The sequence below is a fragment of the Tyto alba genome, unplaced genomic scaffold (genome assembly GCF_018691265.1).
Source record: "Tyto alba isolate M040663 unplaced genomic scaffold, T.alba_DEE_v4.0 Super-Scaffold_44, whole genome shotgun sequence".
Classification (NCBI taxonomy): domain Eukaryota; kingdom Metazoa; phylum Chordata; class Aves; order Strigiformes; family Tytonidae; genus Tyto; species Tyto alba.
Genome location: NW_024881320.1, coordinates 6,654,034 through 6,676,734, shown reverse-complemented (window position 1 = coordinate 6,676,734; position 22,701 = coordinate 6,654,034). Strand labels below are relative to the sequence as shown.

Genomic DNA, 22,701 nt, shown 5'->3' with positions numbered 1-22,701 from the left:
GCTAGAGACAGACCATCTATCTGGAGTGATAATCACCAATACTGTGGTCATGGCTTCGAGATGGTACATCCTTTTATGCAATGGGGACATGGGGAAAAGAGCACATCTCATTTTCAAACTGCAGACAACAATCAGGCATGAGGACAGCAGTCACAATGCTGGCCCATCTGTAGGATAACACCACTCAAGGAAACAGCAACAGCATGGCGTAGCTCTCAGTGAATGTATGTCTAAATATTTTCTTAGTTCATTCAAAATCTCAACACAAATATCAGTTTTCAGGTACCTTCCATGACCTTTCAGGAAGAAGTTATCAAGTTCGGTCTCTAATTGATAGATTAAATTTAGTTTCTTTTAAAAATGTGAGTGTGTATTATGGAGTAAAGCAAACATTTCTAAGTTCTTCTACAGTCAATTGAATTCTAAATTAACATAGCCAGAATAAATCCCATATGGTAATACATTTCTGTTTCCATAGCATTTCCTTTGCCATTGATGTCACTCTTTTTAATGCTCATATTGAATATATCTTATTATGTGAGAACTATGCAAATGGTCTATAAAGCAGATAAGAAAGAACTGAAAGGAATTAGGGTCATTTGAAGTTCATTATTAATAGAGTTCACATTTGCCAGCATAGTTTTACTGTTAGAGTAGAAAAATAGTGGGTTTAACATTCTAATATAAACCTCCTAGTATCTGAGCAGCCCTAATGACAGTCCTACCATTTCCATCCTTCTCCTTAGGTCAGATTTTTCAACTAGATGTGAGTTAATACCTAATTGTAAAGTGCACAAGCGGTCACATTTCAATTGCACCTACATAAGTATAAATCCTAGTGACTCAGATTAAATAATTTAAAGCTTATGCTGTATAGATGTAACTAGTTTCCAATCTGTCAGATTTCTGCCTGGACAACTGTTATTTTCTGTTCTTACTTTTATCTCTTGGTGTGTTGATGTTAAAAAAAAAAACCAAAAACAAAACATTGAAAGACATACATATACAAATGTTGCTTGCCTTAAAAAAATAAAATAAAATAAAAAACCAAAAACAAACAAACAAACAAAAAAAAAACAACAACAAAAAACCCCACCCATATGTTAATCAAAGATGTCATGATTGACAAGGTCTTACTTCCAGGCTTTTTAAATTTGCTAGCATTTTTCTGTCTTAATGTGTTCTCTAAAAATTACTATTTAATGATGATAAACAGATGGCTTTTTTTTCCTTTTAACCTTGAAAGACAAGAAAAAAAAAATCAAACTATTTTTTCTTGTATGTTCCTCTGAAATGTCATCTCTGTTTCTTTTAAGCTTAATAGAAATATTTTAGGTTTTGGAGGACCACTGAGGCCCATATTCCCATGGACTGCTTAACATGAGGATGCCTCTCCCAGGAGATCAGAGTAATTCAGATAACATTACACGGGTGCTTTTTCAATAATGTATGACAATGTAAGCATAAATAGAACTTTACCACTTGGCCACTTGAACTAAAACTCACTGTTAATTTTGAATCCAATGTTACAAGAACCATCCAAGCTTGACAAATGCAGAACAAAAAAATATGTAAATCCTCACCTACAGTTGCAGAGAAGTTAGAGTAGGCAGAGTCATTGGTATATACAAAGGTAGAGTTATGGGAAGGAAGCACAGTGAAGTTGTGGATTCTTAGAGCTGGGTGGAACAACAAAAGAAAATAAGCAAATAAGCAAAACAATGAATAAACACAATCAGTAATGAATTAACCAGTTCATATCTCTCAACATAGCAAAAATCACAGATGTTGGTCAGTGGCCTTTAAAATTATCATACAACCACTTATCTCAAGGACTCTTATGCATGTAAATGTTACATTATTCAACTACGCAAGTTAAGTAAATACAATATCACTTAAACTTTTTTTCCTTACTGAGAAGGAAAAACTATAAAAAATACAACTGCAGATGAAGGGCTCTGAAGCATAAACATGCTGGTAAAGAACTCTGCAATTATAACAAACATCATTATACTGGTGTAAAATCTAGGGGCAATTCAAGTCCCATGTCCACTTCTGGGCTCCCCAGTACGAGAGACATGGACATACTGGAGCAAGTCCAGCAAAAGACTGAGAATGCTGGGACTGCTCAGCCTGGGGAAGAGAGAGCTCAGGGATCTTCTCAGTGTGTATAAACACTGGATGGGAGGTGTAAGATAGTGCCAGACTCTCCTAAGTTGTACCCAGTGAACAGACAAGAGGCAATGGGCACAAATTAAAATACAAGAAATTCCATAAAAACGTGAGAAAAAATCCCAACTTTTTTATATCTAACAATATTTTTTTTTCTTTGATAATTTAACACTATCTTACATACTGTAATTATTTACCCTGGGCAGGCAAATAGAGCTTGATGGAAAGCTCATGAAAGTAAATAGAGACACTGATCCAGGATTTACAACTGAGCTCACAGAAGGGAAAGGCAAATGTTCTTAAAAAAGCAAAACAAAACAAACAAACAAACAAAAACCCCAAACAAACAAACAAAAAATGCATATAAAAACCTTAAGAGAAAAATGCATGGAAAAGAAGGGATCGGATGAAAACCTGAACGTGGCCACATTTTTAATTTTTTTTTATTTTATTTTAAGTTGATTGTGTCCCTTCAATTGCTTCTGCTGCTGAGACAACAAAAAAAAAAATTTGCTGACACTCTCTCACAACACAAATGGATTGAGAGATATAAATCTGGCTTCACACACAATGACTTCAACAAATAAAATGGATTAACATGACGGACAGATTATGATGCTTCAAGGATTTAAGAGGAAAAACATGGAATGAAAATAATTGCATGATATGATGAGTGGAAAAACAAGAAAGACTAGCAATAAACAGAAGAGTTGTGTAATCAGAATAGTATCAAAACAAGCAAATTGTCACCTGCATTAGATTACAACAATAAAGAAAACTTTTCTTGTATATCAAAGGCAAATATCAGATAGAAACATAAAACCTCTGCTGGAGGCAGTTGAAATAATATCTGTGTATTATAAGACACAATAAAAGCAACTGAGAAGAATTTGAACTATCCACTACAACATTAAAGAAATAATTCAATGTCAGAATTGCACTGCAGAGAGTAAGACTTCTGCCTACTGGCATCCTCTGCAATAATAGTGAGACAAAGTCCTCCAAACTTTTTTCAGTAAAGTCATGTAGCTGGTTCATTTATAAAGTTATTTAACACAATGTCATAATAGGAGTCAAAGGAGATTGCTCATGTGAGCCAGTCCCATTCCTGTAAGTGAAGGAACTTATATGTTCTGCTTTATCTCTTTATGTAGGATCAGGAACTTTATATGTTCTGCTTTATCTCTTACAAGAAACTACTGAAAAGATTTCTGAATTTAGCTGAAATAGTGGAATTTAACATAATTTGAAAAACAATCTAACATCAATTGTCATTTTTCCAAGACCTATATTTTATATACTGCTTTCAAGCACTTTCGAAACAAATTCATTGTGAGTGCCAAAACAGTTCTAGATATGGAGTGCTTTACTCTTCTTGAAACTACATGAAGTCCAATGTCAGAAAATTACTTTAATACACTGTTAGAGAACTCATATGGTAACTTTTTGTAAGCCAAATTATGATTCTATTGAAGTTAGTAGGAATGCTGCCATCAGCCTCTAATGGGAGCAGAATATTGCCCGGATTTATAATGGGTCAGCCGATTTCATTCCTTTAAGAAACTTTGTGGAAAGATGGGTCAAAGTTTAAGCTTAAAATACTTGAACACCTCTGAAATAAAAGGTTTTAGATATTTATGGATCTTTTCTCCACTTGGGAACAGAGATTGATATTGCCATTTTTGTGTAATAACTAGCAATAACTGCACTTTTGTAAGATTTTTCATGTAAGGTTGTAAAGGTCTCTCACTCCTGATTTAATCTTCTGCAGTGATCTTTCTGGCTAGAGATATTACAGTCACCTGTAGTAACACAGCAGCTACCCCTTGTACTAGTACAAAACAGTTTAGCTCAACTGTAAAGGTAGTCAGCCAAAGTGTGAGAAATACTGGGGAATATACATCAGGCCAACTTGGAATTGGCTAAAATGTCAGAAGATAAAAAATAGTTCATGTGGAAATTACTAAGGGACCTTTGAGTCTCAGAAGGAGGCAGTGCATAGCTGAAAATTTCATCTGAAGGGAACAGCCCTGCAAGCCCATAACGCTGCGATGGAATACAGTGGTTTGGTCAAAGCTCCATTAATTACATCACCTGCACTTCCCTGAGAAGCCCTTACTACCCTTTATGGTCCTGATGTGAAACATCAGAACCAGAAAACTGTTGAATCCAACTGGACTGCATTTTAATATCATTCACTTTGGGATCCTGTAGCCCTGACAACTGACCCTTTGAAATTGGTGAGAGTTTTGCCTTACCAAACCATTCTTGATTTTGCCCGATTGGAAAAAGAATTTGAATTAATGCTGCAATACTATTTCTTAAGAAATACTCAAAAGCAGATAAAAATGAGTAAGAAGTATTCAGATAAGAGCTTACACTTCTCTTTCTATAGGTACTAAATGAAATTTTCAAAAGTGCATGAAGAATTTGGGCATTTAATTCCTTCCAAAAAGCAAAAGGAAGCAGGCATCTTCACTACTGGCATACCCGAAGATCTCAGTCACTGAGTGTATTAGTGCGTGTTATGCAGGTACCAAACCAACTAATAACAATGTGATTTCAATGACTTTTTGGATCATAAACCTTTTCTCTTTATAACCTTAACAATGCATAGACAGCCCATAAAATGTCTGAGAATACTCTATAAAAATCAGCTCACAAATACAATATCATTTGGACATCAGAGCACTGTGAAAACATTAACTGAAAAAAAAAAATCTCAACTGCTGTGGTACAAAAGCTAACCCCTTTTATTTCTCCTGCTCCCTTTCTACTTACAGACTGCCACAAATACTTATGTTATTGCCATTGTCAACGAATCCTTTGTCTACCTCCATTTGTATCCCGAAACTCATGAATTCCATCCACATCTTCCAATGGCCAGTAATGGGAAGCTGATGCAAGAACTCTGAACCCTTTCAAGAAACACAGATGAAAAGGTTATAAAATTAAGGACCAACAAGGAGTGCAAGTCTCCATAGAATAGAACAATAAAGGAGGACAACAGGTTAAGTAAAACAAAATATTTTATGTAAATCATGTATGGCACATAAGTGAGATCATAAATCAAAATGGCAGAGTAGATTAAAGCCATATATCTGATTGACCACTACAGAAAACCCATTTTAAAAACTCAACTGATTTTTATTTTAAATGCACTTAAAATGTGTAACAATCTCTGACTAAATTTTTACTAGTGTGCAGGCAGGATTCATTGAAGTAACGGTTGAGGAGTCCTTCAAGAATAATTTCAAGATTTTACTGAGATTTTAAACACATGGTGGATAGTATAAAGCACCAAGAAGGGAACGCATGGGGGAATGTTTAGTCTCTATAGCATACTACTTCTGCTCCTGCCTCCTCCACAGGTAACTCAGCTCTCTGCAATTCAAGGGAGTAGAAGATGCTAGAGTTCCCAGGAGTCTTATCCTCTCTCCAAAACCCACTGGAAAACAAGCGCAATTAATTCAAGCATTTTCTCACCTTTGGTCTTCTACAGAGAGACACTAGTCAGGCATAGTAAGCAGCAGTACTCAAAGGTGGAGAAGCTGCAACACGGATGAGAGTGTAGGTGCCTGCACGGTTGTTACTGCCTAGTCTACCCTTCCTGATGTCTCCAGATAACTCTCCACCTTAACAGTCATATAGCAGAACTTCCTTTAACAGAAGGAATTTGATGTTCCTCGGGAGAAGGAGTTCCACAGTACTAAGCAACATATTGAAAAGAATGTACTCCTCCCCATATGGCATTAGCTATTCTTTCAGAACCTTCTCCACTACACCAAAACCAGAACAACTCCTTGTGGCTGATAAGAACATGTTGTTTCCCTAAATGTCCTCTTAGCAACAGGTGGACAAGATGCCAAAAGCAAAACATCTACTGGTTTCCATTGATAGATTTATCCACACAGTCTAATGAGTTTGAAGAGATTTTAGTAGATGTGACTACTCAGACCTGACCAGAAGTGGGCTGCCCAAAACAATCACATTTTGTGTTAAGATAACATTTCTATTTTAAGGGTAGAGCATTAATAACGTAGGAAAACATTAATTATAATTTCTTATTACCTTGTTAGCTGCAAGAAATCTTTTATTCTCAAAATAATTAATTTAGCCATCTGCGCCAAAATAAAATAATAATCTCCTATGTGTAAAAAAGTTTTAGAAGGTTGATACAGATATACAGAAATTTTATTGCAAATGCAAATGAGAACGTGTTTTGTTCACCATCATGGCATATCTTCCTATTAGTTTGAGTTAATCTTTTCTTTGGGAGGTGGGTGGTGGAACAACACAATGGATGACAGGGACAAAGAGAGCAAGCATTTATATTACACCATATCTGTAGTTCTTTGCCCTACAGTCATTTTTCATTCCCAAGCAACCTTTCAAGAACCTGAGGTACAAAGCTTATAGAGATAAGTTTGTTAAAAACACTTCAGCTGTCATACACCATACAAAATCTCCCCACACCTAGTGTGCAAATTAAAACAAAACAAAAGCAGTGTCCTTTGACATTCACAGTCTTTCCCGCACCCATCTTCACTCTTGAGATCAAAACAGCTTGCCTATTTGATATTTATTCTATTAATCTAATGTCCTAGATACAAACAGGATTTCTTTAACATGGACATGAAGGTGCAATAATTTTATTTGTATCCCTAAACTGCCTAGCCTGCACAGTGAAGATCACTTTGTTGTCCTCCATCCTCATGGTATAGTTTCAGAACTGTGACAGAGTGAAGAAATTAAGATTATTTTTAATAAGAGTGTAAAGCTAATAAAATTGCTAGACTCACAACAAGCAATTGTAGATCTGAGAACACAGAACTAAAAGAAGTTCTGCATCTTGTGAGAATACACGAACTATTCAGACTTGCTTCCAAACTCAACTATACCTAAGATATCTAACAAATTATTAATAATTGACCAGGATCTATTAGCGGACTACCTAACTAGAAACTTTTGCAGTTGTCAGAGGTTCTCCCACAGAGAGGGAGCATGAACATAAATAGATAAGATGGGGATGTCTTCAGAGAAATAGATGAGATTTTATGGCTATACATTTCCTTTGAATATTTGCAAGATACAGAGAAAGGCATATTTGCTAACAAAAGGAGAAAGCTACTGCCAATGTAATAGAATAATGACACAGAATAAACACGTACAAATCCCAGTCTGAAAACTCCAGGTGATCCAAACTCAACCAAGCTGAGCATGACAAAGCACACTGAAGAATTTGGATATAGGAACAAATATTTTTGCATATATTTAAACTAAATCTGGGTATGTGCTTAGTTCTATCTTCAAAGAACATATTCTGGCTGCTGCTGCAAAAAATGAAATTTATAAATTTCTTTGTTATTAAGATCCATATAAGCTACCTGTGCTAATGTATCTCCACACATCTTTCATCAAACTACCAGTTCCATTTTGGAGAGCGCAGAACATGCCTGCTGTTCCACAGTGTGCTTATATGCAAATATCTCTTGATCCCATTAACATCTCCCTTTTGTATCAGGGGAAAAAAAAAAAAGGACTAAAGTTAAGAGGTAGTAGAAAAAGAAAATCAGAAAAATAGAAAAGAAAAATTCTGGGAGAAAATTAGATGATGCCAAAAAACTGTGTAACAACATGGGACAAGTATTTTAGTAGTAGTAGTAGTACTAGTAGCAGTAGTAGCAGCATCATGACAAAGACATTGCTATGGTTGGCATTAAACTCATAAGGAGAAGCTATATTCTAAGGAGCTTACATTAAAAATCTGGAAAAAAGTGGGAATGGAAATAGATATACAACAACGGGAATTGCCTAATTCCACACTGCATGTCAGTGGCTTTCGCAGCTCCCAGTTCTGAACTATACAAAGCCATGCTCTTACCCTACTTCCAGCCAATCAGCCCTGAGGAGACCTCTGAAAACAAATACCTGTTGCATTGAATTAAATTTATACTTGCCATATCCTTTCAATAAGTGACTACACAGTGTTTATAACAAAATCACAGTACTTATTTACAGCCTAGCTCAAAATCAGAAAGCATCACTCGCAGTTATGCATACACACACACTATACTACAAAATAAAGGTTGTGTAACTTGCCCCCTTTTTGAGGGAGGCTTTTTTCCCCCACTATTTTTCCATCAGCTAGAAGCCAGTGATCCTCATCTATAAGAAATGAAACTATTTCTTTGGTTTTAAGTGAAGGTACGACAAAAGAAACTAATCAGGCTGAAGCTACTACAATAGCAGACAACATGGCTTTTCCACAGTACTCTGTATTTTATTTTAAAATAATTGCATATGGTTAAAACTTAAAAGCACAAAGCAATACATGAATTGGTAAAGCAGTAAAATTGTACTTGTACACCACCATGAGGCTTGAGGTTAAACTATTTATATAAAGAGAAGAATTCTGCAGTTATACACACAGACCCCAAATAATCTTTGAGCAAGTTTTTTCTACATTGAAAACAGATGAGAGATCCTTAATATGCTCTGTAACTGATTTAAACTTAAGCATGAAGGCTGGGAGGAGGGTAGATGACTTGAAGCCATGCTGAAGTACGGCAAAGTATACAAGCTGGTATATCTAACTGTAAATTATTGAATTGAAAATGCTGAACATTAAGACACTGAGGAAAAAAATAGTCTGTGTAGAGGTCTGATTCAGAAACTCATGCTCAAAAAATATAATAATAAACAGTGTATATAGGATTTTTCTACATATCAAATACAAGCAAATTTTCTCCAAATATATTTCTATGCAGAATATTTAGTAGATAGGTTACTGAATTTAAAATGACTGGGACAGTCTGATACTTTAGACATTATTACATTTTTAGTACAAAGCTGACATTCAAACATAGGATCACAGCTTCTTTGGAGCTACTAAGAAAATGAAAAATACAAACAACAAAAATCAAATAAATATTTAAGCTTGTTGTCATAAAATGTAAATAGAACGTTCCTTACCTGGGTGTTTGGGTAGCTGGGAATAGTTTCCATACACCTGCACATAAAACATTACATAATGAGACATAGTGAGGCAAAACTTGCTAAGAGAAATACAAATATATCTCAACGCTGTCCATATTTAGAATATTACCTGATATTTGTACTGAAATAAAATCAGCAAAGAATAATGACAACAGATCAGAGATAATAAATTCTCCATGGTCTATTTAAAGTTAAAAGTACAATTGAAATAAAATTCCTGTAAGATTTCAATCATAAGTTTTCCTTTGATACTTTTTGTATTAAAAGGGACATTTTCCATGCAGGTTCAAAAAGTCCGTTCCTTCAGTGATGGCAAAATATCCTTCCAGACCCTTTAAGGAGTATTTGCTTGCTTCACACTTTGATCTCTTCATTTAACTATAAATAAACTATCGTGATTGGAGGAAAATTAAAAGAAATGTGCATCAGATCCGAAAGTTGTACTGTTCCATGGAAAGAAGTCAAATATTTCTGTTACAATCTGTGCCAAAAAGAAAAAATCTTGTTTTCAACTTTCTTCCTAAGGTTGTCTTTTCCTTTCAATTAGTTTCATGTTGTCAGAGATCTGAAGCCAGTTTTAGTTTTGCTAGCAAGAAAATGTACTTCCTTATAGCACATAGGGCGTATAACCCTCAGTATTTCCTCAGAAACTGAGCTGAAAAAGAGTTGCTAACTCCTCGCTTGTCCAGCTCACGTTTGCACCTCCATCCCAGATCTTTTTGGGTGGAGAGCAAGTCTGAGTGATGTCATGCTTTCTTCTCAAACTTTGTCCCATTCTGGTACTCTATTTATATCACGTTGCTGCTGTCTCTTTTCTGGGTCCTAACACCAGCCTGTTAGGAACAAGTGGAAACAAGTCGATGTGCTTCAGCAAACAGATACAAGAGATTACTGCTCCCAGCAATCTGCACGCTTAAAGAAGACTCAAAGCCAGAACAAATGTTCATATAAAACAGGTTTTGGACAGATGTTTTTGAAGGGAAACTAAGATCTATTTATTAAAATAACAGATTGTATTTCTATCTAAATAAGCATGACCTGTAAAAAATTACTAATTTAAATCACATGGCACTCTGAGGGATTAATTTTACTATGCCTCTAGCAAGAAGGGGAAACTGAGGCACTAGCCATTTCACTGATTTGCTCAAAGTTGCCTAACAAAACTAGTAAAAGAACTAGAAAAATACTTCTATAGTTGCTGCTTCACGTCTTTTTCTTTTTTGTTGTTTTTTTTAATAACAAATAATTATATTTAAGTATTTTTATAAGAGCCTCCTAATTACACTCCGAACTATGTCACAAATATTAACCATCATTTTATATGTAAAAGAAAAATACCAGCTAGAACTAGTTGATATTCTTCATTTAATCTGCTCCTCTGTGGCAAAATCTTGTTTTCGGTTCCCTCCAAGTTCTTTTTTATTTTCAGTTAAATAAACTGAAAGAATAATATTTTAAACCAAATTTGATAAGCTTTCCATCCCTGTTCATCTCACCCCTGTATTTCCATATCAACTCCTTCTTTACCCTCACATGAGCCATTTAAAGGTGACGTAGGCAAAATCAGAAACTGAAAATCAGAATCAGACCATGCTAATATCTCAGCAAAATTAAAATTATTTTGTTTACTTTTTCATTCGCCAAAATTTATGTCAACAGATTAGATCTTATTTTCAGCCCCAGATGCTTACTTGTGCAGCAAAACATTCTCTGCCTAAAAATTTAACGGACGCAGAAGATACTGATCTATAGAAAAGTGATCACGTGTTCTTGTTTCCATGCATGCGACTGCCCCTCTATGACTTACCTCCTGACCTTTGGTTATCTTTCCCTCCCCACCCATCCACTCTGTGATTCTTGGCCCCATCTCTTGAGATACCTATATCAGCCTGTATTTGCCTAGTTCCTTTTCTTAGCTCTATTCCTTCCAGTATATTAGCCCTCTTATTTGTCTACTTTTTAATCACGACTTCTGCACCAAACTCTTGGCTACTGAGTTGATTATAACTTTTAGGATGAAACAGTTTTCCACTGACACTTTATATAGAGATTATATATCTGGAAGCCCCGGCAAGTCTGGTAGTAGCTGTGGCCCTGATTTACCCAGCTGGCTCCCCAGCTGTATAACGAGCTTCTGAAGCCTCTGGTGGTAATTAGCTCCTCTCAGATGACTGACAAGTAGATGGGACTCCAGGGTCCAAGGACTGAAGAGGTCAAAATTAATTTTGGAAACCTTAAGGCATTCATGCAGTATGAATTCTTCAGTGTTAACAAAGTTTAACATTACAGAATTTCAGCATTGAAATAAAATGTGTATTTTGTTTGTAACCCTGATTTAGGACCTACAACAAAACCATTTTGAAAATTTTGCATTTCAGTTCCTATAAAAAATTAGCTTCCCACTGTGTTATAGCCAGTCTGACTTTTGCTTATTTCCCTCTAGGTTTTGTTAGACTCCTTGCCTTATTACTCTTAGCCACAAACTCTTCTATATCCTGAAGGAAGAAGATGAATTCTGTTTAAACCCTAGGAATTCTGCATCACGTACTGACAAGTAGAGCCACCCTAAGAAATAATACAGAGCTGCAGCTAAAAATCCCGAGAAAAGCTAAAATGTGAAAAGAGAAAGACAGGAATTTGAAATATTTGCCAAGAGGGGCCTGTCAGGGGAAAGAATATGCTTACCAAAACAATAGTGAGAATCCGAGCAAACATGTTCACTGCCAAAAATTTTTGTGGAAACAGCAAATTGCAAGCAGACATCTGAGATTATTTGCAGAAACAAATTCTGAATTTATTCCTGTGATTCTCTGGAAACCTGATCTGAAAAGTCACACTGCTCCCACCACAGACCAGAGGCAGCACTGAGCACCTTGCGTGCAAACCAGAGTAATGGATCCGACACTCAGAAGACAAACAATCACAGTGGGTTGCTCTTGAAGAACCTGTGGATGAAATAGTGTTCATTTAAAGTACTCGCATGTCAATAAAAGCACAAGGGTCTGCATAAACTGGGTAACGAGGCAGCCCATGCTAAACTCGCTGGAGAGGCTTCTCCCCAGCACAGCTCTCCCACCCTGCTGCCCTGGGGCCCTGTGAAGGGAGTGAGGAAGCAGAAAGCTGTGCCCCTGTGTTACAGCACTGGGAGGACAGTGAAAGGCCTCTGGATTTGCTGTCCCACATAAGCAGAGAACAGCCAACAGACCAGGGAGGAGCTGCTCTGCAGCTCAGACATTTGCTGACAGGTAGAATCACTTCCCTGAACAGGCAGAAAGCCTGATGATCTGTGGTGGCAATCAGAGGCTTGCAAACGGCACTGGGAAATTATATGTCCCAGGTTTCTTTCCCTCTTCACACCCCCCCCCACCCCCAATTCCCTTTTTTTTTTTTTTTTTTTTTGAGGGGACAGGCATGGCTTTCAAAGACAAAAGCTTAACCAGCAAACAAGATCAATCACTATATGTTGGCCATGTCAGCTGCAACACTTTCACAGCAGTGTGAGTGGGACCTATCATGCGATAATTAAACTTAACTTTCAGTTTCAAGTTTCCTTGTCACCTCGTGTTCATTCAGGATGATTATATTATTAAAACAGAAAATTAGCAAATGCTATAGCCAACATTTACCAGGAAATGAAAAATAACCCAATGTTAAGTATCTTTATTACTAACTGTGTAAATACAAGCAGAGAGAATAATCCTTTGAAGAATGTTTTACGCTGCAGAAGAAAAACAATCTGTAATATGGTTTTCTTCTTTTGTTTTCATTGGAATCATTAACTTCCCACAAGAGAGCCGGTGCATAATTGAGATTGAAATATTTTAACAAACATCTTAGAAGTATTTTAAGAATAAATCTAACCGCTAGACGTTGTAAAACTTCTTTAATATCACAGACTCCACTAATACACCAGTAAATATTCCAGAGTAAAATTACTCCCTGGTCAAACTATTTCTCTGTCAGTAACAGAAGTTATTAACAAGGTAGTTACAGCTGACATAACACCACCCATCCACTTAAATTTGAAATTTTAGTGATAACTTTTCTTGTTTGTTATGGACATCCAAGGTAAGTAGTTGTAGAACTGATTTTATTTAATTCACTTACACAAAATACCCCACGGTTTTGTAAATTAATTCAGCTGGATTTTCCTACAGGGAAGATCCAAAGCAACTTTACCAGCTCTCTTAGAACTACTCAGATGTACATAGGTGAAATTTGATTACATTTGCACATCTACAAGGAACAAGAACAAGATCCTGTGTCAAACTTGCCACCTTCTCAATACACACCTTTATATCAGCACAGTTATTTTTGTAATGAGTATAAATTATTTACTCACAAAACTCTAAAGTTGAAGCAGTTTCACAGATAAAAGAGTCACCACTAACACAGTTTAATTACCTCACCTTTATACAGTCTATTCCAGTGTAGAATTCTGAGCCCATACCAAGAGGTTTTTTTGTTTTGTTGTTTTGGGTTGTTTGATGTCATTTGGGGGTTTTGTGGTTTTGGGTTGTTTTTTTTTTTTTTTTTTTGGGGGGGGGGGGCAGGAAGTAGCTGTAGGGGGAGTGAAGGGGGAGGGAGGTAGGATAGTCATTCCTAAACCTGTGAAGATGGCCTTGCACAGCTCTCAGACCAAGTTTGATATCTTCACTACCAAAGCAGCATGTTGGCACATGTATTTAGAAACTCTTGCAGTGCTCTACACTCACCAGGAAGGTCAAGGACTTGGTGAACAATGTTCTCTCCCTCTAGTTACTGTACAAGGATGAATTACTATACAGGGTGAAGAAGCTATCCCTGCTGATAACTGCACCTCACATTTGATAGAGAAGTAATCTGTGTCATTCACCTGGTCTTTCTTTGATTTGTTCATCCTCATCCCACCACCTCTGCCTGGATTCTGCAGTCACCTTCCTAAACCAGGGACTGTGCCCTCAGCTGCTCCAGCCTTCCCCCCCCGACCCCCATTCTAAGGTTTAACTGGCTGCAACTGAAACCACTTTGCCACAGTTCAAACAAACTTAAACACCCCGGACCAAGAGTTAAACTGACATCACAGTTTATAGGCAAGAAAGGGAGTTCAAAACTCTTACTTTTTTCTGCTAGCTACACCTCCTATATTCACAGGCTGTGGGTATCAGTGCAGTGGGCAACGCAGACTCAAAGCTGTCGCTTCCACTGTTTGGCTCATTTCAGCCTTTTGAAGGAGCCATGGCCGGTGTTCAGTAGGTCTATCCCAATCACTGAGACTATGACTTTTCTGATTTTTAAAAAAAGTTATCCCCATATCATGACAGGTCCATCTTGCACTTGGCAGTACTAAAAAGTGTTGTAGTTTGAAGGGTTGGGTTTTTTCCCTTTTCCAACTTCTCAGGTCTTCTTTGAGTAAGGGAATGAAAAATGATCATTAGAGTGAATTGGCTTAAAATATTTCTCTCAAAGTACTTTGTATGAAGTAATGCCCTTTATTTAGGTATCTCAGAAGATTTAGCATGTAGTTAACTGGCTCTCATTTTTATAGTGTAGGTAATTTATCTCTATATTGTAAAAGAAAATTTAAAGCAGAGGCAAAAGTTAAGTGATTTGAAGAGGTGAACTGGTTTTATAGTATAAAATACTGTATTATTGGTTAAAATTTAGATTAGTAGTTCTAGCACATTTGTGCATTCTCATGAATTCTGTTTATTTTAAAAAATTACTGCTAATTAAGCAGCTTCTTTAAAGTTCAGCAAATATGCGGTGCTCTTCCTCAAAAGGAATATTTACTCTAGGTAGGATTTAGCACCATCAAAAGATAGCCATTGTTCCTGGCTTAATAACATCTTCATATGGGGGGGGGGGGGGGGGGGGGGAAGCGGGGGAAATATTTGCCAGCTCTCACACCTTCAAAAAGATTGAAAAATGTTTCCTTCTCTGTGTTCTTTCTCAGTGTGTTACTATAAAATTATGATGATAGGCTATACTCATTGGCAAAGTAACTATGAAAGATTCATTTTAAAAATATAGCCCTGTAGCCTGATTCTGGGGAAAAGTAGGAAAACTAATCTCACACAGAGACAGAAGGCTGTTGCTTAAATTGCCAACTGTTGCTTTAAAAAGCAATAATTGTTTATTTTAAATAGTATCATCATTGTATTAATCTGTTTTGATGTATTGGATGGAAATGAGGCAGAAAAGGCTGAGTCCTGCTTTCTTAAGGTTTCCAGCACACAAATTCTCTCTTTTCCTCATGGGATGGAGTGCATACATAGCTGCAGTAACATGCTATAGCACTTCTCATGTGCTGGAAGAATTACATGGCATCTGTTCTGAGGCATTTAACAACTACACACCCCTTTTCATTGTTATCCCTTACATAACGCACATCAGGGCTATACTTAACTACCAGTGAAAAGCTAGTCTCCAAAAAGTTTAATTTAAACTGAAAACATGCACAGCTTCCTCTGCTTTCATAACTCAAGACTGCAATTCTATGCAAAACCAAAATATAAAACTGAGGGGTTTTTTTTCATTCTTACTTTGAAAACTGTTTGTTAGTGTTTATTCTTCCAGATGTGCCATCAGCTCATTTTACCTTGCTATGCTCTCCCTTGACAGCATTTGCTACAATCCCTGTAACACTTTTAAATGTTAAACATCCACTGAACTGTGGCTGCCCAGTGAACAACAGTTTGAATTACATTGTAGCCATATTCTTAGAATGTTAAAAAGATACATTACATATTTGGTCCCCTTTTCTTTCAGCACTCTCCCAGCCAAACAGCTAGTAAATTTAACAGAAGGGATTTTTCATGTTTGTACATTTTCTCTAGGCTGCAACAACTGGCCAGCAGTGTGAGTTGCTTTTCTTTACACTGAAACTTTTAAATTAATAAATCATTTGTGAAAGTGCATTGCTATTAGAAAAAGAAGAGGGTTGTATAGTTGACAGTAAGGGTATATTTTCCTAACAATAAAAGCATGGCTGTAGCTCTTGTAGTAGCAGAAACAAAAATGTGAGTAGCACAGGCCAGCTGTTATATTCAAAGATCCAGATTTGTTGCTACACTATGCCAAAGCTTTCTACAGCTTCACTTCTATTGCTCTTTGTGCAATAGAACTCAATACATCGAACTACAAAACTCAAATGCTTATTTTTGCATGTAAAGCTAATACAAACTTTATTTCATATCTACCTTTAATTTATCTATTAGAAAGATGTTGGGTTGTGGGGTTTTTTTGTTGTTGTTTTGGTTTGGGTTTTGGTTTTTTTTTTAAATCAAAATTTAGCTCACAGGCTTGAAGTTGCCTGGAAAGAACCATCATTTCTAAGGCTTATACACTGCCTAGACCAATAACAGCCTCTTCTGGGTCTCAAACTTAGATGCAACAACTGTCAAAATAAAAAATGTGAAGGGTTTTGTGTTCTGTATTTACACACAAATAACTCACTACATAAATGCAAGTTAAGAAACAGATGGCTAAGGAGGCCATTCTTGAGGAAAAAAGACCAGCAGAGCAGGAGTCGAGAGTGACAAGCCAGGAAGTACAGAGGGATTTGGTCATGTGAAAAGAATCAAAACTGGTTTTCACAGTCATTTCTGAGAAGCAAGCAGCAAGGCATGGTATTAATGTAGAACACTGTAAGAGTGAAGGACGAGAAAGTTTGTGCAGTCTCCATTAATGGCTGTCTTGAAAGACAGGCTGGACAACCACTTCTTAGAGATACTATGAAGACAGTCAGTCTTACCTTGCAGCATGAGGATGAGCTAAATTAGTTCTTTTGGTCCATTCCAACTACATTTTGCCATGATCCTGTGACTTCTAAGATCATTGATGTATTTGTATATTCCCCTTTTTCATTTTTCCCTCATAGACAAACAATATTAACTTTGGCTAGAATCAACACTAAGATTTTTTCAGTGCAAATCCTGAAATAGAATAACTTTGAGTTTCCAACACATAGCAAAAAATAGCCAAAAAAACAAAAACCCTCAAGGCCTTATAAAGAACAATTTTAATTAAAAAAAAAAAAAAAAAAAAAAAAATAAAAGGAACACTTTCTAGACCTTATGGGAAAGGATTGTGCATAACGATTTTGTATGGGCTGTACAAGCTTCTACTGCCTTTGGAAGAATTCATAGTATGGTAGGGACACAGACGTTTTACTAGCATGAGAAACAGTTATAAATATAGACAGATTTTATTAGCATCTGTATTACTGTGATTAACAGCAGAATGATTCTTGAGAAAGAGCAGCCTCTAAGAGTTGTGACCTTCAATAGCAAAAACATAATGCTGAACGAGCAGCTATCAGATGTGATGTAACAAGCTACCCCACAAGCTCTTAACTGGGCCCCCGACTCTGGTAGGAATCTGCCTGCACAAAGATAGCTGCTGATGAAAGACTCAAACGTTTCTCAGATCAGAAAAAAAAAAAAAAAAAAAAAAAATCACAAAAGCTATGAAAAAACTTCATAGGATAGAAGAATTTCAGGCATTACAGTTCTTATTTACATAATGCCATCTAACAAAAGACTATCAAATGGTCGCAATGGCCATTGCCTGACTCCAGCCCTTAGGACACACCAAGTAGTAAAAGATATTTTGGCAAAATCAGTCAGAAAGTAAACCACACTCATGAAAATATTGCACGAAATTTTGAGTTGATTATACTGAAAAGGACAAACTGAACAGTTCAAATTGAAGAAAAAGCAAACAGGCAAAAATCCTGGAGCTAATTCAACAAGGCTAACAGTATCATGAAGAAATATTTTTCTAATTAACAAATTGAGAAGTTGCTGGTCAATGCCTGAAAACAAAATACAGTTTTTTGGCAATAAAATTCAGGCCTAATCAGATGAAAATACTTTTGCGTATATAGCATGATAATGTAAAGCTGATTTAATTTCTATATCCTTTCTGAAAACATGAATAATAGCCTGATGATTCCAAGATGAAAAAGGTGAATAACGTCATACAATAAATTATAAATTTGAAGTTTTCTTTAGATGATGTGTCACTTATTAATTAATAGTTATTGGTTACTCTATTGTCTATTTACTATCTCATCCTTGGTAGTGGTAGTGCCTTGAACATCTTACACCATACACTGAAGAAAACATTTGATTTTTGCAAGATTATGCTTTTGGGCAAATCCCAAAAACTTAATAAAATCTTTGATTATCTGAGTCTTAGTGTCAGGTTTACATAAAATCAGATAATTTTATACATAAAACATTTATCACAAAGAATCTGTATAAGTCAAATTTTATTTGCCAAAAAGCCACTGCCTGTAACTACATTTTTTGGTATCATTCAGGTAGTCAGATTTTCTTAATTACAGCAGTATTTCACCATGATAAAATTTTGCTTTTAGAATTTGTGCCAATTTTTCTCTTATAGTTTTACTTTATTCTCTCTTGTTTTTCTCAGTAAAAGCAATTCCATGAAAGTTTCATTCAGCTGCTCTGTGAAACAAGTTTACTAGCACAAATGGAGAATACACCCAGAAGCCAATCTGCAAATTACTTCTCAGTAAGAACATCTGAGTCTATTACAGATATACATATTAAAGACTTTTCATTCTATGGGGAATAACACGGTTCCTGTCTTTTGTAGTTTCTTACTTTAGATCTAGAGTGTCAAAAGCAATGAGAGGGTGGGGACAGAAATCAGAGAGCTGGCTAAAGTGTTAGCAGTACCTTCCAAATCTGTGCTCTTAAGATCTGAAACATCATCAAATCTGAAATGCAACCCATTAATTAATTTAAAAGCATGAGAACTGAATTCCGGAATTAAGATCCACATTAAACTCCACAATTTCAGGTACTGAGTCTTGGAGTTTTAGCTCTTCATTGACAGAACAGGGTCAATACATAAACCAAGCCCCAGCATAGATTCCCTTCCATGCACACTCTTGACCACTGTGACTCCCATTGGTTCGTTCCTCACTCTGCTGTAATGCTTAATAATCTGACTAGAGAAATCACTTACATCTGTTGGCTGCAACAGCCATCCCAAAGATCCTAAAACCACAAGACACACCCTGAAATCATGGAACTGGCTAAAAACATGTTTTCAAAACAATAAACAAAAGAAAAAAAAAATCCCCTTTGTATCTGCCACTGTTCTTCATGCATACTGCAGGAAAGCAAACTAAAATAAAATCAACAATTCAAAATGTGATTTTGGCTATGAAAATTGATATGATATGGAGATCAAAAAAAAAAAAACAAACTTTTCTTTTTCTAGAGGATTTGTCAATCTCAGTGATTTTTGTAGGCTCCTTAAATAACTGTCATATTCAGATGTCACTTGCAGCTAAAGATGACTGATGTGACCTTTACCAGATCCTTTTTAATTAGTTTGAAATATTGATTTGTCAAGAGATTAAGTGTTTCCCTTCTTTCTCTTGGGCTCTAAGCCTTTTTTAGCACATACAAAGTAAGCTGGGGTGAAAAGCAGGAGATAAAATCATCAAGGAACACCTACCACATCATTCACATCTGTGGAATTAAATAAGGAAGAAACAGTTCTGTAGTCAAGCCAGTACTAGTGAAAGTGGCATTAGAAAACTTAACATGTCAGATTTTAAATAGCCACTGATATATGCCATGTATTTAGAAGTAGGATTTATCCATTGCTCAGAGGGGATAAAAGCATTAGCCCTCTGCTAGCAGTAAAACACTAGCAGCAGGTATCCATGCAATAGAGGTCAACAGCAACTGAAATACAAATAAATTTGGAAAGCGTAATTAACCCAAGCAGGTGGCATTTTTTTCTTCTATCAGTTTTGCAAAGGCAGAAGAGAAGCTTTATACATATATGCTTGCATTTTCATTTATTTCACAAGGCCGATTTACATGAAAAATAAAAGTATTGTTTCACATGTATTGTACTGAAGCTTCCAGGTCAGGATATGGTCTCAGTTGTACAAGGAACTGTACACACACATATCAAAAGACAGCACTCATCCGTTTAAAAGCCTGTTACCAAAGCATTTGAAGAGCACTTGCAAAAAGTAGTCAACTGAAATGAGTAATAAAACAAGTAAAAGAAAATTGCTCACCCTAGGGTATAAGTCTTTCTAACTGCAACACAGAATATGGTGCATGCCTAAAACATATTTATCCTTTGCATGTTATTGAAGGTCCCTGCTGTTTACTGAAGTAACACCCAATCTGGAAAAGTTTAAGTTACTCACCTACAAGAAAGTGGCAAAACACTCTACCCGACAAGGAATATTTAAGTTGCAGGGTGTTAAGGTAGATTTTCTCAGGCAGCTTCCATTTAAATCACAGAAGTTCTAGCCAAGTCAACTGACCTGTGCACAATGAAGGTTAGTGATGGAACAAACTCAATTTTTTTCCATTAGGTCCGTTTCTTCTCTTTAAAGCTTTTTGTGATGGTATCTTGTCAGGACCACTTAAAGTGTTTCCCAGCAAAGCAGGGGTACATGCTCAGCCTTTCTCATGTGTGGGTACAGGGAGTTCTTGCAATCTGTTGGGTACCAAACTGGTCTTATTTTCAGTTCTCTGTGGTGGAGAACCTTCTAGTGAAGTTCTCTGTTGTGAGGAGTTTTGGCATTTCCCCTCCCTCTCCAATCTGCATTTTTCTTTCCCCCTACTTCTTTCTTCTATTTGGTCTGATATCCAATAACAGACTGCCATTAAGTATAATTGCTATTAGCATGTTATGCTTTGGAATGTTGCATTAATCATTATCACATTAGCAGCATATGAGCATTACGTTCTCTAGTTGTAATTTGTGTCTTTCTTCATCTATTCTCCGTACATTTTCTGGTGACCTAACTCATGTGCGTGCTTTCTTCTTCCTGCTTTTGAGTTCCCTCGTATTCCTTCTCACAGGTTCAGCCCTTTACAACTGAGATGTCACCTCACAGCCTAATGGAACATTTTGCTCGTTGCTTTATCTTACCAACGGTCTAGGCTATGTTTCCAAAGATGCCACTTTGGTTTTGTGCCACACTGCCCAGGCTTCTCCTGTGGAAGAGCTGCCACTAGTTCACGAGTGCTACATCAGCTCGGAATTTGCCTGTGGAGTCAGAAACTGCTTATTCCACACTCTGAACCAGAGGCCTCAGCTGCACAGCATGGATGCAGTTTATCACCTACAAAATGCGCAGAGTGCATTTGAGGAACTTTTTAAAGATAACATTCTCCAGCATAACTAGAGAAAACTGTCAGAGCAGTTCTTCCAGCCATCTTAAATTCAAATTTGAAGGTCTGAGTAGAGGAATACCTCTCTTTTTACAGCAGAGCAGCAACCGTAATACTACTCAGGACACCAATCCTTCAAGGTTTCTGTTCATTTTGCTGTTCATACTGTAACTTTACTACAAGATCAAACATAAATTACATGACACAGTACTGTGCTAGATTTGACTATTGCATATTCTTCACAAGATTTTTGTTTTGCATCAAGGTTAGGTGATCTGCACTTAATGGATGGATTTATTCCTCCTCCCCCTCATAAAGTAATACTTTAATTTAATGTCAGTTATCAAGATGTTGACTGGTTCCATATAGTATGGTCTGATTCATTACTTTAACCTATGTTTGCTGAAGAGTATGAAAAAAATTAGAAAGTACATGATGGCAGTATCCAAGCTTTGCTATGCTAACAGCATTAGGATGACAAAAATCCTCCTATAATTCACTGTCTTGGTCTATTTCACACTCTTTGTGAATTTAACTTAAAGGAAAAAAGAGCCGTATGAAAAGTCCAATTATATTTCTCTTATTTTGCAAGAAATAGAAATGCTGTACCAAAAAACAAACAAACAAACAAACAACAACAACAAAAACAAACACAAAAAAAACCCACAAACAAACAAACAAAACCAGCAAGAAACAAACCCTCTTACCTGGTCTGTTTCGAATTTTTACCGAGTAGCACATACCTTATAGACATTTGCCACCGTTCATAAACCTAAAATCATCCACCTTGCCTCCTCCTTGACTACACGGCCCTCGTGCATCCCCAAGAGGCGCAGCTCAGTTACAGGCACCTCACTCGAGCGAAGCCGCCGCGCAGGCAGCGCGCCCCACCGCCCGGCTGGAGCTGGTACCGCCGGAGCGAGCCCGGGTCCCGGCAGAGACGAGTTTCAGTCGAGCCTGGAATTGCCTTCTCCTCTCAGGCGCTACACAGTCTACTTGCTAGCGAGAGAAAAGTAGTATGCAGTAACCACTCGGTCTCCATAACAAAGCTTATTTTTTGTTTAAACTCTATCAGACTCGTTCAGCAGTGAGCTGGTTTAAGCCTCGTACCTGGCAACATCTGCACTTCTGACTGGCAGATGATGCGTCTCAAACAGCTCTTTTATATGTAATCTTTGAAGAAATACTGTACTTGTCTGCTATAATTTGAAATAAGTTTTGTAACTAGACAGCGGTTTAGGTATTCAAGTAAAACAAAACATCCACATACAAGAAATAAAAATGCTAGCTCCAGAATCAAAACTCAATGAATAATGCCAAAAAAATGCAGACAGATTTCTTGTTTATTATGACCCACCTTTTT

At 36.7% G+C, this 22,701-nt stretch overlaps 1 protein-coding gene across 3 annotated transcripts in view; it reads right to left on the bottom strand.

Moving 5' to 3' along the window:
• ADGRD1 (adhesion G protein-coupled receptor D1) overlaps positions 1-9,878 on the bottom strand; it is a 159,908-nt gene extending 150,030 nt beyond the window's left edge. For 2 of the 3 annotated variants that reach the window (XR_006166755.1, XM_033008431.2), the window contains exons 1-4: positions 9,281-9,878; positions 9,148-9,184; positions 5,007-5,090; positions 1,584-1,679 (exon numbers count right to left, since the gene is read on the bottom strand). Coding sequence is in view for 2 of the 3 variants with exons in the window: in XM_033008431.2 (XP_032864322.1) it covers positions 1,584-1,679; positions 5,007-5,090; positions 9,148-9,184; positions 9,281-9,349 (286 nt within the window). In the remaining variant the exon portion in view is untranslated. The remainder of the gene's footprint in view (positions 1-1,583; positions 1,680-5,006; positions 5,091-9,147; positions 9,185-9,280) is intronic. The other variant, XM_033008432.2, reaches the window with a different exon arrangement.
• Between the last annotated feature and the right edge of the window lie 12,823 nt (positions 9,879-22,701).